This window comes from Eumetopias jubatus, unplaced genomic scaffold, assembly GCF_037043125.1.
Source record: "Eumetopias jubatus isolate StellerSeaLion01/CBP00866 unplaced genomic scaffold, mEumJub1_p1.0 scaffold_13, whole genome shotgun sequence".
NCBI classification, from domain to species: domain Eukaryota; kingdom Metazoa; phylum Chordata; class Mammalia; order Carnivora; family Otariidae; genus Eumetopias; species Eumetopias jubatus.
Window position 1 is genome coordinate 15,937,480 of NW_028274819.1, and position 13,596 is coordinate 15,951,075.

At 55.3% G+C, this 13,596-nt stretch overlaps 2 protein-coding genes across 4 annotated transcripts in view; one reads left to right on the top strand and one right to left on the bottom strand.

The window, feature by feature from the left end:
- Positions 1-707: 707 nt before the first annotated feature.
- Positions 708-11,210, top strand: ARFGAP2 (ARF GTPase activating protein 2). 3 transcript variants are annotated; one of them, XM_028111214.2, is made up of 16 exons: positions 709-824; positions 996-1,114; positions 1,683-1,755; positions 2,278-2,409; positions 2,497-2,577; positions 3,426-3,507; positions 3,811-3,867; positions 4,956-5,008; positions 5,475-5,611; positions 5,702-5,833; positions 7,568-7,696; positions 7,773-7,907; positions 8,903-9,029; positions 9,187-9,280; positions 9,400-9,518; positions 9,972-11,210. In XM_028111214.2, the coding sequence occupies exons 1-16, from the start codon at positions 753-755 to the stop codon at positions 9,990-9,992; spliced, it is 1,563 nt and encodes a 520-aa protein (XP_027967015.1). In that variant the 5' UTR covers positions 709-752; the 3' UTR covers positions 9,993-11,210. The 3 variants fall into 3 exon arrangements, with proteins under 3 accessions (XP_027967016.1, XP_027967015.1, XP_087873569.1); XM_088017443.1 differs by lacking the exon at positions 3,811-3,867; XM_028111215.2 differs by lacking the exons at positions 996-1,114; positions 1,683-1,755 and having other exon boundaries at positions 708-824.
- Positions 11,211-13,253: 2,043 nt separating this feature from the next.
- Positions 13,254-13,596, bottom strand: part of CSTPP1 (centriolar satellite-associated tubulin polyglutamylase complex regulator 1) — a 187,082-nt gene continuing 186,739 nt past the window's right edge. The window contains exon 9 of the mRNA XM_028111075.2: positions 13,254-13,428. Within this exon, the coding sequence (XP_027966876.1) occupies positions 13,254-13,428 (175 nt within the window). The remainder of the gene's footprint in view (positions 13,429-13,596) is intronic.

Below are 13,596 nucleotides of genomic sequence, written 5' to 3' on the forward strand. Positions count from 1 at the left end.
TGTGTATTAAACTTGGAAAAAAAAAAAAAGGCACTGTCAGGCGTGTGTGCATCTTTTCTGATACTCCACCCTTGGCAGGCTGCAGAGAGCATCTGGGGAGAGGCACTGAGTGGGGAGGTCTGTGGGCCTAGAGTTTGTTATGGGCAAAGGTTTGGCAGCTTGGTATCTGCTCTGGCTAGTATCTGCTTTGAGGACCCTAATCTGGGGTGGGAGGTACTCAAGATTGGGCTTGGTGTGAGCCCGCCAAATTCGAGGCTGGGTATTGAGTTCTGGGCTGGACGGGAGCCCAGCCAGTTTGTCTTCCTGTCCAGGCCGGTGGGACCGTGAGTGCTTGGTAGAACTGTTAATCATTACTCACGCATCGGAAACTGGCCCCAGCTGGGGTCCCCGGCCACTTGCCCCCAGGCTCGCAGCCCTCACCTTCCGGGAGGTCGCGCCACCTGCCGGGGGTGGCGGGCCGTCCGGGTGGCGCTCGCGCGAGGTTTGGGTCGCCGGTGAGCCGTCGCTCCGCCCTGGCTGCGGGTTGGCCCCCGCGTGGCGCGGCGCCGGTCCCGCGACCATTGTAGAGTCCCGGGCCACCGCCGTCTCCGCTCCGGTTCCGCCGGCCCTCATTGGTCCAGATCCGGACAAATCGCCCCACCGCGCGGCTGGCGAGGGCGCTGCTGGCGCCGCGCCGGTGCCCCGCCTTCCCGGCCGCGGATTGGCCCGCGACGGGACCCGTCGGTCGCGCTGGTGTCTGGGAAGGAGAGAAAATGGCGGCGGAACCAAGCAAGACCGAAATCCAGACTCTTTTCAAGCGGCTTCGCGGGATTCCGACCAACAAGGTGCGCGAGCCGGAGGCGCGCGGGGTCCGGCGCTGGCGGAGAGGGATTCTCCCGTCTCCCCTGGGGCCTGAGGGAGGGAGAGGGGCGGACGTGGGCTGTTTCCCTGGCGTGTCTGTGCCCGGCCTCGACTCGGGGGCCCCTGACCATTGGCTCATCGCCTCCTCCACCCAGGCCTGCTTCGACTGTGGCGCCAAGAATCCGAGTTGGGCCAGCATCACGTATGGTGTTTTCTTGTGCATTGACTGTTCTGGGGTGCACCGCTCCCTAGGCGTCCATCTCAGCTTCATCAGGTGGGGTCGTCTTGCGGCTGCTGTGCTTCTATCCGGCCGGCTGGGGCTGGGGGCTCAGCAAGGGAGAGTGGCTGCCTCGGTTGGACCGCTTGGCCAGGGAGGGGTCCGGTGGCCGCCCACGGGAGGGAGCCGCCTGTGTGGGCCCCTTGCCACATAGGCGGTTTGTGTCCGCGTGTAGGTTAAAATTTCCTTCTTTCCTGTTGGTTAAACTTGACACTCCGAGTTTTAGTTTCAGGGAAAAGTTAGCTGCATTGACCTTATTGCTGATCTGTTGGTCGAGTATGTCTGGAGTGAGACTATGACTGTCCTTAAGGGGAAAGCCAAATCCAAGCTTGAGTGCTTGAGAATTCGACCTTCTTTCGGATCTGGACAATAATTAGTACTCTTTTGACTAGATAATTGAAGAGCAAACCTTTCACGGACCAGGTAGAGTGGAGGAAATAGGGTGGTGGCTGATTAATGTTTCCTGGGCGCCTACTGCAGCCCGAGGCCAAATGACAGGTGTGGGTCTGCCAGGGAAGCGTCTCCTGGTATCTGCTGGTGGGTGACATGCAGCCCTTGCACACAGGTCCACAGAGTTGGATTCCAATTGGAACTGGTTCCAGCTGAGGTGTATGCAGGTCGGCGGAAATGCCAATGCGGTAAAGCTCCTTCTTACCATCCTCCCCACCCCCATTCTTCTTCTGCTTGGGTACTAACTTTACAATGTCTTCCTAGGAGGCCCTGTCATTATCTCTTTTCAGAGGATTTTCTGGTCTATAGTAACAGTGTATGCTATTCTCTAAACTTGGAAATTGTTTTTTCTCAAATGCACTTCAGATTCAAACTAAACTGGACAGGTGTTCTTGGGGAAAGGCTAAAGGAGTTGGGGCTGCCACAGTCATCCAGATCTCGTGAGCCTGGATGAAGGATGGGCACCGTGGGGATGGCGTGCTGTCTTCAGGCAGGGTTGAGTGAGGGCTGAGGTTCAGTCAGTCATCTCAGAGGATGGGAGGCCTTTTTTTTTGCAGGCATTTCTGGGGATCTTTACCTCTGTGAAAAACTGCTGATGTCAGTAGGGTGTATTCATCATGTATAAATAATAACCGGTTGTTACAAGGGGGTGCCTCTTTGGCTCTGGGGAATCACCTGTAGCATGCTCTCCTCTCTTCCTTGCTCTCCAGACAGCTTTCTTCCGCCAACATGGATGTACAGCCAGTGATGCCAACACCAAATACAATAGCCGAGCTGCCCAGATGTACCGGGAAAAGATCCGGCAGCTGGGGAGTGCAGCCCTGGCTAGGCATGGCACTGATGTAAGTGGCTGTTCCCCGGGGCGAGGGGAGTGGGGTGAGTGGGAATATTCAGAGCCCTGTGTTTCAAGGGTGTCTTCTTCCTTCTAGCTTTGGATAGACAATATGAGTAGTGCTCCCAGTCACTCCCCAGAGAAGAAGGACTCTGATTTCTTCACGGAACACACTCAAGTGAGTACCCACAAGGAATGTTTCACATGATTGTTGCTGGCAGGTGGCTTACTTACCAGGCCAAGGCCTTCTGTGATCACGTGGCACGGAGTCCATTCACCTTGGGATGAGACCTCAGCCAGGGAATGTCTGCGGCTCACTGCTGGGTAGGCCCGGATGTTTCCTCCTCCTGTGCGTAGGTGTGCCGTGTGGCCCTCCTGGGGAATGGACCCCTGCAAAGTGGGATAGGAGGGAGGAGGAGAAACTTCTAGAGAGCTCAGGAGGTGTCTGGAGCTCCACACGACCTTTCCTGGACCCTTTCCCCGTAAGGAAGGTACTGTGACTGGGGACAAGGAAAGGATTTCCTCCCCAGCAACCCACCCCTGGCGGAAGGTTTCCTGTCTACTGACACTGGGTGCTGAAGTCAGACTCTTAGTCTGAATTCCTGCTCCTCTCCTCTCCTTGGCATTTCTGGGACGGTGGCTAAGTCACGTAACCTGTTAAAACCTGCGTCTCTGAAAGAGCTGTATCTGCCTCGTAGGGTTTGTCATGATCGCTAAGTGTATTTATATGTGAAAAGGCTTTAGACTTGTGCTTGGCAGGTGGTAAGTGCCCAGTAGTTTAGTTGTGAAATGAGGGGAACGAGCTCTGACTTGTGAGTAAGTAGTGGAGGGTGGGGGTGGCTGCGAAGTTCCTGTTTTGTTCTTCCATCGTCAGTAGCAGCTATACTTTTACTCATTTGTGTCCGGTCTTCTTTTCTCCTGGGCTTGGAGGAGGGCCTCATACCTACAAGGTACCTGTAGTTTCCTGGCGCTCCTTGCCAGGAGGAGTGGCTCATCCAAGCTTCTGTGATCTGGCTTCTTTTTCAGCCCCCTGCCTGGAAAGAACCAGCCCCCAACCCGGCAGAGACCCAGCAGCTAGCCCCTTCTACAGAGATCAGTAGCCTGGCACGTGAGTTCAGTCCCGATTTCAATCAGGTGCCCTGGTATTGGCAGAGGACTTGGGGCTAGGAAGGGGACACCTGGCCAAGGGGATCGGAGTGTGTGTGTGTCGGGGGGGGGTTCCTATATTTCTCAGTGGGCTAGGACTCATTTCAATCTCTTGGAGGAAGTGGTGGGCATTCGTTTTATCTTTCAGTGCCCTCAGCAAGCTGAAGAAAGCCAGTTCTCCCTATTCTTACCCTATCACTTCCCTTAAGGGGAGGTCACTGCAAGCTTTGTGCCTTATACCTAACCCCCACCATCGCATCCACAGAGCCGGAGCACGGCCCCAGCATGGACCTGCTTGGCACCTCACCCAAAGCCTGTCTGGGTCAGTATGCCACCTGGCAGATACGGGGTGACTGGGAGAGGGTGGGCCTCCAGCGTTCTTTTTAGGTCTGCTCTTGCCTGGTCATGTGGACTGAGGTCATGAGATTGCGCATCTGATGTCTCTGGAGTGGGGACTGGGATTGGGTTTGTGGCTGCAGCATCAGCTGCAAGGACTTTAGAACCAGGCCCTTTGAATTGATAAACCTGGTAGCTGGTGGACAAGGCCTGGAGTCTGCCTCTGAATGTGGAGCTGGGTCTAGCCAAAGTGTGGGGAGGCCAGTATGAGACTGGACACCTAACCCTGGAGTCTGGGGCAAGACTGGCCTGTCTGGTCCATTTCCTGGGGTGGGGGTGCGGCTCTCACAGCTGGAGGCAACACTGTCCTTTCCCAGCCTGTGGCCTTTCAGTTCTTTTTTTTTTTTTTTTTTTTTACTTTCTTTAGTGTTCTTTAGTCTTGATTCAGCGTTAGAACAGTTTGTTGGCTGACCTCGGTGGCTCTGTTGACCCTTGGGGGCTGGGGTGGGAGGCTAGCAGAATGACTAAAACTGAGCCCATGCAAAGGCTGGTATGGCTTGGTCTAAAGTGAGGCTCTCTAGAGGCCCCTGGGCTTGGGAGTTATATGGAGGCTCTGGGGTGGGCCCCTTGTTAGCCACGTCTTTCTCTTTAGAGTCCATGCGTCTGTCACCTAAAGGGGCCCTTCCTGCGAGAGGTAACCAGAAGCTGCTTGGGGAGCCCAGCCCCTTGCATGGCAGCTCCCTGCTGTAGGAGCTGAGGCTGGTATTTAACACCTGCCCCTTGCCTAGTAGTCTTCGTGTTGGTTCAGGGACTGTGACAGTCTCTGGTGCTTTGGGTCCAGGTTCTTGTCTCAGTCTGCTGGGAGTCAGGACCCTCGCCTAACCTTGTCTGTCTGTCTTTGGCTTGGACTCTGCCTATGCCATCGGTTGGGACTGGTGGGTGGCAGCCTTGCCTTCCTCTGCCTGAAGCTGTTCTTTGTGGAAGCTCTTGCCAAGAAGCTGCATGATACGGACTGAGCCGCCACCTCTGACCCCCCTTTGTCTTCACTCCTGCCCCGTCTTCTTTCTCACACAGAACCGAGAACCTCCCTCATTGGCAAGAAGAAGCCAGCAGCAGCTAAGAAAGGGGTAGGCGAGAGAGGCAGTATGGTGGTGGTTAGGAGCCGGTGTCAGACAGCCTGGATGCACCCCTTGACCCTGCCACTTACTGGCTGTGTGACTTTGGCAGAAATACTTTTCTGAACCCTGTCTGTGAAAGGGCTGTCAAGATGTCTGTCTTTAAGGGGCTCCTGGGAAGAGTCAGCGCGATGTGCGCCTCGAGGGCCTGGCACAGACCGGTCCTGGTCAGCATTACCTGCTGTTTGCAGGCCCTGAGGCCTCTGCTGGCCTGGTGTGGGCCACCTCGTGCCTGGCTCCAGCAGAGCCACTCTTCTGCCTCTTGCCCATGCTGGCTGGGCTCCCTGTTTTTTACCCTAAACATTAAGAAGGAATGCTCCCTTTGGGGGTGTGGCTAGAGGACCCATGCTGGAGGGGATGGGGAACACAAGACATTGTGGTTGTTGGCAAGGCCCCCATCCCATCATTCTCCTCCCAGCTGGGTGCCAAGAAAGGCCTGGGGGCCCAGAAGGTGAGCAGCCAGAGCTTCAGTGAGATGGAGCGGCAGGCCCAGGTGGCAGAGAAGCTCCGTGAGCAGCAGGTGGCTGATGCCAAGAAGCAGGCCGAGGAGTCCATGTGAGTGTTGGCCCCAGGGGCCCTGGCTCACGTGGGGTTGGGTGGGCAGGTAGGACGGGAGCTGGCCTCTGACACGTTTATTCCTTCAAGGGTTGCCTCTATGCGCCTGGCCTACCAGGAGCTCCAGATTGACCGTAAGAAGGAGGAAAAAAAGCTACAGAATCTGGAAGGGAAGAAGCGAGAACAGGCTGAGAGGTTGGGCATGGGCTTGGTGTCCCGCAGGTGAGGCTCAGCTCTGGGGTGTGGCGGGGAAATGCCACTGTTCTCCTGGGAGCCACTGCAAATTCTTCCCAGGAGTTTGGGTTTCCAGGCTCAGTCTTCCCCCAAGGCTGAACAGATAGATGGCTTTGTTAATTGTCTTAAAGTGCCTAGTATAGTGCTTGTCACAGAGTAGGTCTGTGCTCACTGTGTTTGTTAAATGAAAGAAACATAGGACTGGGTGCTTTTTTGACATACCTAAAAGGGTAGGTGTTGCTTAAGACCTCCCTGAGAATTACAAGGCTCTCAGCATCCCTAATCCTTGACCACTAAACGCCATTGCTGCCAGGCGCGCTAACACCCAGAAATGCCCCTAGACACATGCCCTTTGGCATTGACAATATCCTGCCGTTTCAGGACCACTGGGCTTATGTTGCTGTCGTTTTCTTAAAAACAAAACAAGGACTGCAAACTAGTTCTCTTATGCATGTTGTTTGCTCTCCACTAAGAGCTTGCATCTAGAGATTTCAGTAACACTAGACTTTTTGATATCTCTTAAAAACCAGAATATTGGACAGCACCAGGTCCCGGGGCCTCTGTCTGGTTTCCCAGTGAGAAGAGGCAGAGTTGGGCAGGTGGTACTAACTCCTGAGAACTCGCTTTCCTCCTGTGTCATGCTCCACAGAGGCATCTTAAGGATTAATTTCACTTAAACTCATTACAAAATAGCTACAGCTTTTAGCTGGCAGAACTCTAAAGACTATTTTACAATAGGGTTTTAAATAGGGTAGGGTGGGTTTAAGTTAAAGATTCTATTGCACTGCAAAAAAGAACAAACCAGCTAAAAATTGTTCAGACCCTTTAACCCAGTAATTCCTGTGACTGAAACAGGGAAAAGGAGAAGACCTAAAGTCCTTCCTGGGATTAAAATGTGATGTTTCCCTGATTAGCTGTGGGTTACACAAGTAGCACACGGACGGAAATGGAGTTACTTAAATTCGGCTGACACATGGTTTGAAAAGATTAAGCAGAAATAGCCAGCCTTACCTTCTTTCAGAGAAGTAGAGGATAAAGGCAAAAAATACTGAATTTGGAATCAGTAGTTCTATGTTCAAAATCTAGTTGGGCCAATTAAGAGATCTGTGGACTTTAGGCAGTTGTTGAGTTGCTTGGAGTCCATTTTTGCACCTGTAAAAAGACCTAGTAATACCTCCTGCACAGGACTGCCGTACTTAGTAAATCAGGCCCCCGGCGGAGCTCACGAGTCCCCTGTAGCCAGGATTGCTGTCCAGTGTTCCAGTTTTTAGGAGAGAGCAGAAGTCTAGAATTCCTCCTTTGATACCATTAGACTGCTTTTCCGGGTTCTGGGGCATTTTGCATCTTTTCCATGTGAACGTGTCCATCTTGGCAAAGGATATGGCTCACGGTGCAGCAAGTCTGCTGAGTTGTTTTTAAGGACTGAGAGCACTACCGTCTGGTGCACGGCATTATTAAAATAAGAGGCCAACGAGCAGTCCTTTGCCAGGGAAGCCCTGCTTTGAGAAGACAGAGCTGATGTGTGGACAGTTGAGGATGCATTCCAACTCCGCGGGGCTCCGAGCACTCCCTGCTAGGTCTGGCCCAGCCTAGGGTGCGGGCCCGGGGAGAAGGCTGTGGGTGGTCCCAGTGAGAGAAGCCAGGGTCCTGCCGGCAGCGGGGTGTCTTCTCTCGACACCACTGCTCACCGCTGCTCTCGCGTGGCTCTGCTTGTCTCCACAGCTCCGTCTCTCACTCGGCGCTGTCTGAGATGCAGGTGATCGAGCAGGAAACCCCCGTGAGCGCAAAATCCTCCCGCTCGCAGCTTGACTTGTTTGATGATGTTGGTACTTTCGCCTCTGGACCCCCAAAGTAAGGCTGTTGGGGAGCAGGCTTGGCCACCATGTTCCTCATCAAGCTTTTCTAAGTCACTCTACTGTCTCACCAGGTACAAGGACAACCCCTTCTCCTTGGGGGAAAGTTTCAGTTCCCGCTGGGATACGGATGCCGCCTGGGGTATGGACCGGATGGAGGAGAAGGAGCCAGAAGTGACCATCTCAAGCATCCGGCCTATTTCAGAAAGGTGGAGTGGGCTAGGGCAGCACAGTCCAGCAGGATTTTCCTGTGATGGGAACATTCTGTGTATCTGCTCTGTCCGGGTTGTGGTGGCCGCTAAGTATGTTCCTCCTGAGCTCTTTACCTGTGGCCGGTGCAGCTGAGGAACTGGGTTTTTAATTTAATATTAATAAATTTAGCCACATGTGGCTGGTGGCTGTCAGGTAGTGCGGGAATTAGACTTCGGTTTGAGCTGTGCTTTATCATCACAGAAGGCTTAGCAGCTTCTTTTGTTCAAGGTCTGTTTCTCTGGCAAGAGGGGCCTGATTTTATGCTTCAGTCCTGACCACCCGGGGGTTGTGTGTCTCTGGTCACCACGTTATTTGTTATTTGCTTTTTTTTTTTTTAAGCTTATTTTATGTTAATCTGGGCAAGACTTAACTGACAAATGATCTGCAAATCATTTGTAAAATGGGGACATAAGTATTGACTTCACGGGGTCCCTGGGAGGATTAAATGTGGCGAAACTTAAAAAGCACCTAAGGCCAGGGTTTGCACGTGTTGGCGGGAGGTAGGCGTGACCGGACACTTTTACATCCACACTGGGATGCTTTTGAGGGTGAAATGCCGGGAGAGTCGGCATAAACTCAGGCATATGGTCACCTAGTGTTAGGCCAGTTGTCACTCGGAGGAGACCGGCGGTAGTGATGTTCTGATGTCCTAGACTTTGATGAAGCTCTGGAGGTTTGGGGCGGAAGACCAGTCCCCTCTAAACTGTATGTCCATGTGGCCTGGCGGGGGCACCGTTAGCTCTCTTGTGCCCAGGCTTCGGTGTGGAGAAGAGCGGGGCCTTGTCCAGGGGAGAGGGTCCATGAGTGCCAGGACCACAGCCAGATGGGGCCATAGTGAGCAGCCCCAGGAGGCCACTGGCGCTGTTTTCAGCCTCCATTAGTAATGGGACTAGTACTACTAGGCTCAGATAGGAATGGGAAGGATCAGAGGTATCCACATCCACCCCCTCAGAGTCACAAACAGAAGAGAGGTGGAAAGCCGGAGCTCAGGCCTCGAGTCCAGTGAAGCACGCCAGAAATTTGCAGGAGCCAAAGCCATCTCATCAGACATGTTCTTTGGGCGGGAGGTGGATGCTGAGGTAAGTAGAGTTGTCCGTCCTGAGCCTGGAGGCCGCAGGTGGAGTGGAGTTTCCTCCTTGCCGCTGCTTTGGGCGTTAGCACCAGGGTGTCTCGGCCAATAAGGAGTTTTTGAGTTTGGTGAAGAGATCCCCAGGCCTTCGTGTTTCTTCACTGCAGCATGAAGCCCGGTCTCGACTCCAGCAGCTCTCGGGTAGTAACGCCATCAGCTCTTCCGACCTCTTTGGGGACGTGGATGGAGCTCATGGAGCAGGTGGGGCCTCAGGGGTAAGGTGCACACCGGGCCCGGCCTGTGAGCAGGGCTGGAAGACGCTGTGGGCTGAGGAGGGCTGCCCGCAGGGCTCTGAGCCCGCCTTTCCCTTGCTTTTACAGGTAGCGTATCGCTGGGCAACGTGCTCCCCACAGCTGACATTGCCCAGTTTAAGCAGGGTGTCAAGTCTGTGGCTGGGAAGATGGCGGTGCTGGCCAATGGTGTGATGAATTCTTTGCAGGTGAGCCTGGGGTTGTTTGGCCTGGGGCAGGCGGGTAAAGCAGTAGAAAGTAGTCCTTGGAGGATGGCCTTCACTTCCAGACACTGCTGCTGGCTGGCTCCTGAGCCCGAAAGAGAGCTTTTTTTTTTTTTCTGGAGGGGCAGCTTCTCTCCTTTGAGCTGGGCACCGGGGCAGGGCCGCTCCCTGGGACAGTGCTCTGTCTGCACTGATTTCTCCAGCCTTGTCATCTTCCCTTTCTTTCTCCTTCCTCCCCAACTTCAAGATCAGGCAGGGCTTCCCCCTTGGGATCTGGCCACAGCCCCTTTCCTGAGTTGCAATAAAATCGAAAACTGTCTCTGCCGTAGTGAGATTGGAACCCGAGTCCCCGGAGTACCCTAGTCCTGCAGGGGTGTGGTGGGGGATGCTGCTGCAGGTGGGAGACTTTGACTTTGTCTGTCCTTCCCCCATGTCCAGGATCGCTATGGTTCCTACTGATCCAGGCGCTACGGCTCAAGCGTCTGGTGGCAACAGCAGCAAAACCCCCATGATTCCAAGGCCAGGGGCGCTTGCCTTGCGGAAGCTGGGGAGGAATTGTTACTTTTTATGTGTTGTGTGTGAGTGGGGTGGCCTTTGAGGATCTTGGGTGAGGGGGACGGGCGGTCCCAGCCTTGACCTCTGTCTGTAGACTGAGCCCTTTATTCTCCTCCCCTCACACCCCTGGCGTGTGTGCTCGACACTGTCCTCCGATCCTGCCCCCCATGCTGCCCCCCGCCGGTCCGGCCACCCTGGGAGCAGGGGGAGAGGGGGAGGAGTTCCCTCAGGCGGGCTTCTGCTGGGTCCAGCCCTTCCCTGAGGAGGGAAAGTGAGACGTATAAGGCTTTTTTGCCAGCTCTAGGATCCTTCCGGGTTGTCTGGGGTTTGGCCCCCGTCCTCTGGAACCCGTGGGCACGACTAGAAAGAGTTCTGCTGTGGACCAGCCCCCAGGGGGAGGGAGGCTCTGGACTCGCTGCAGTTGCGGCTCCAGTGGCCTCTTCTGCGTGCCGGGAGACGGCAGGGGAGGGGAAGGACCTTCGTCTGGGCCTTACTAAGGGCTAGAGACTTTCCCTGGTACCTAAAGGTTTCATTTGGGATCAGACTGGAGGCCCGAGTGATCTTCTCCTGTCTCACCGTCCCCCCCCCCCTTTTACAGTGATCCCTTGACGGGTACTTCTCAGTGTCTCGGAGTCCTCCCATGCCATCCATTGTGGAGCATGGGCCCTCTGTCCCTTCTTCCCTTGCTTGGTGGCCATGGTGGGTCTCACCTGCCCTGTGCCCCGCTCTGGATGCTGTGAGCGTAATGCTGGCCAAGGAAGCAGAGGACATGAGGGACAGAAACAGGCTCTTGGGGCTCAACTTTCTTCTTCTGTATCATCCTGGTCTTGGGGGGGGCCTAGACAGCACCCCCCCAACCCTCAGTGAGAACGTGAGGCGTGACAGAGCTGCAGGCCTTGCCCCCTGGCCGCTGGGCGGTGCACTGTGTCCTCGGTGCCATCGCCCCCTGCTGTGCCGCCAGTCTGGGCCCACCGTGCCCGCGGGGGGCTGGGGGTTGGGCTCCCAAGCAACACAGACCATTCTTCCCTCGCCCCCTCCCCCAAAGGGATTTGACTTTCTTTCTGGACTGTTTGTATTGAAACAGTGGTGTCAAATAAAGCCTTGACAGGGCAGTGGGCCGTGTTGGTCTGAGTGAAGTACTGTCCTTTCTGGATCCTGCCTCCCTGCCCAGTGCAGGCCCCTGGCCTCACTCTCTGGGCTCCCACCGATACGGGCAGGGCGATGGTGCCGAAGCTGAGGGCACGCTCTCCCGGGCCTCCAGCTTGTCTCTTCTCTGAAAGCCAAAGGCCCTTGGCTCCTCGGCCCTGTGCTGCCACGAGGTCCGGTGCAGCCTCGACCTCACCACCCTGTTGCACGCGGAGGAAAGAGCTGGTGTTAGTTGGCCCTTTAACTCCTCCAGTGAGCAAGCCTAGCAGCCCCACACCTCATCCCAGCAGGAGGCTTGACTGGGGCGTGTTTCTCAGGGGAGTTTAAAGACAAATGAAATCTACGGCCTTAATGGAACCCTTTTAAATCCAGGAAAAAAGGATGTATGTGTGTGTGTAGAACTCCCTAGCTTAGTAACCTTTTCCCCCACTAGGGGCTCCTGGAATGTATCTGCCACCTTAGAGGTCCTCAGGGTACGGGGGTAAATCACTGGTCTGGGAGATGGATGATTAGAAAGGACGGCAAAGGGGCCATGGGGCTCTAAGCCATTGATACCTAAAGCGCGGGTGTGGGCCTTCCAGCTCTGGAATCATCTGGAGTGTTCATGATCCAGATTTCTGTGCCCCCACCCCAAGCCAGAACTTGGTTACTTGTGTTGTAAACCAGCTCCCCAGGTGATTTGGATGCCCACCAGGATCTCCACGCTGCTGTCGATCAGCCAGAGGCTGGAGATGGTGGTGGGCCTGGAGAGTTCACAGGGCTTGGATCTTCGGTAGGACTGGACCTTCCAGTCCCGGCCTGGCTCTGCAGGGCTTTGGGAGCCAGTTCCTGAAACTATCTGGGGGTGGGGTGGGTGTGGGGGCTGTCCTAGGCAGAGAGAAGCCCAGGAAAATGTGTGTGCCCAGTGTGGTGACCCCCACCTTAGGAGGCAGCCTGTTCTGCTTGGGTTCCCTGGGTGGCTTTTACTTTCTGGGTGACCCCTGGCCAATTCAAGGAAGTTGAAGACTACCTGTCCTTACCTTCCTCCAGTCTTGGCTGGAAGCTTGTCTTCCTCAGGCCTGTCATTCGCAGCTGCATCCCCATTGCCCCAACCCTGAGCAGGTGCTTAGCAAACATTTAATGAAACTCTGGCTAGAAAAGATTCTGCAGTGCTAACCCTTTGGGACCAGGCTCTTTAGAGTTATGGGAACCTGGCCTTGAATCCTCTGAGCTTGTTTTCTGAAGGCCCATTCCAGCCATGAGCCCATTTGAAAGGCTGTTTGCTGTTCTGTGCAGGAGGGTCCGTCTTCGCTCGGTAATCTGAGGCTGGTCTCCAGGCTTCAGTGGTCCCCCGGCCCCCACCTCCCAGCCCTGCCAGAGAAGCTGGGACTCGGCACCACAAACGCACACTCGCCCCTTCCCTTCAGCCCCTCCTCAGTCTGGTGGCTCTAGATTGACCACTTACCAGATACAAGGGACTTTATTCATTTAACATATTGAACTGTTAGACACAGAGGGGACACGGAGCAGTTTTTGAAAGTGGACTTAATCTTCTTGCCTACCCTTCATCCTCTCATGCTTGTGGCTCTTCCTCCAGCAGAAGGCCAGCGTGTTTATGTCCACCCTGTACCTGAACCACAGGCGTCACCCTTGGCCATGCAAGCAAGGCCCTGCACGGTTATTCATGGTAGCCCCTTCCTAGAGTTGCTGTGAGGAGATCACCCTTATGTGGTGGGGACTATCAGCGAAAGTCACCTTCCTGATGGCCTCCGCTCAGTCCGCTGTCAGCTCGGGTCCTGACTAAAGTGCAGAGGCTGACAGGGCCAAGGAGAGTAGGCTGTTACTTTTCAGGGTCACTGCTGGACTTGGCTGATGACACCGGAACCCCTCTGGCTGGTCTTTGGGCTTGGGCTGTCATTCAGGCTTCTCACCAGCAGAGGGCAGCATGGCACAGGAGTGGGGGAGGCGGTTGGGTGCGAGTCCCACGGGCTGGGTGGGAGCTGGATACACGGGCGTTGTGGACAGCACCCTTCAGACTCCTCAAGTCTCGGACTCGTCCGTCTCTTCAGTGGAACCATCGCTCTCTGCGTCCACCTTGCGGGCGTGATGGAGGGGTCTCCAGGGAGAGCCAACCCGGGGAGGGGTCCGGGAAGGCAGGCAGCCGGCCTCTGGGTTGGCAGGGGCCGAGTTGACCAGGCCTGGGACCTGGGCCAGCCTGAAGGAGGGAAGAAGCCCAGAGGGTAGCTAGGTGCCTCCTGTCTAGAGACCAGGACCTCCACGTTCACTCTTGCATTTGGATGAAACCATGGGCTGTATTCCCCGAGGACTCAAAGAGAGGCTACCTCAAGCCTCTGCTGGAGCCCAAACCCCGCCCTGACTGACG

Bases quoted from the DNA above. Each gene is read 5' to 3' on its own strand.
- ARFGAP2 (XM_028111214.2), top strand. From the start codon at position 753: ATGGCGGCGGAACCAAGCAAGACCGAAATCCAGACTCTTTTCAAGCGG. The intron at 825-995 runs GTGCGCGAGCCG...TCCTCCACCCAG, and splicing joins GCGGGATTCCGACCAACAAG to GCCTGCTTCGACTGTGGCGC. The intron at 9,030-9,186 runs GTAAGTAGAGTT...TCTTCACTGCAG, and splicing joins GGCGGGAGGTGGATGCTGAG to CATGAAGCCCGGTCTCGACT.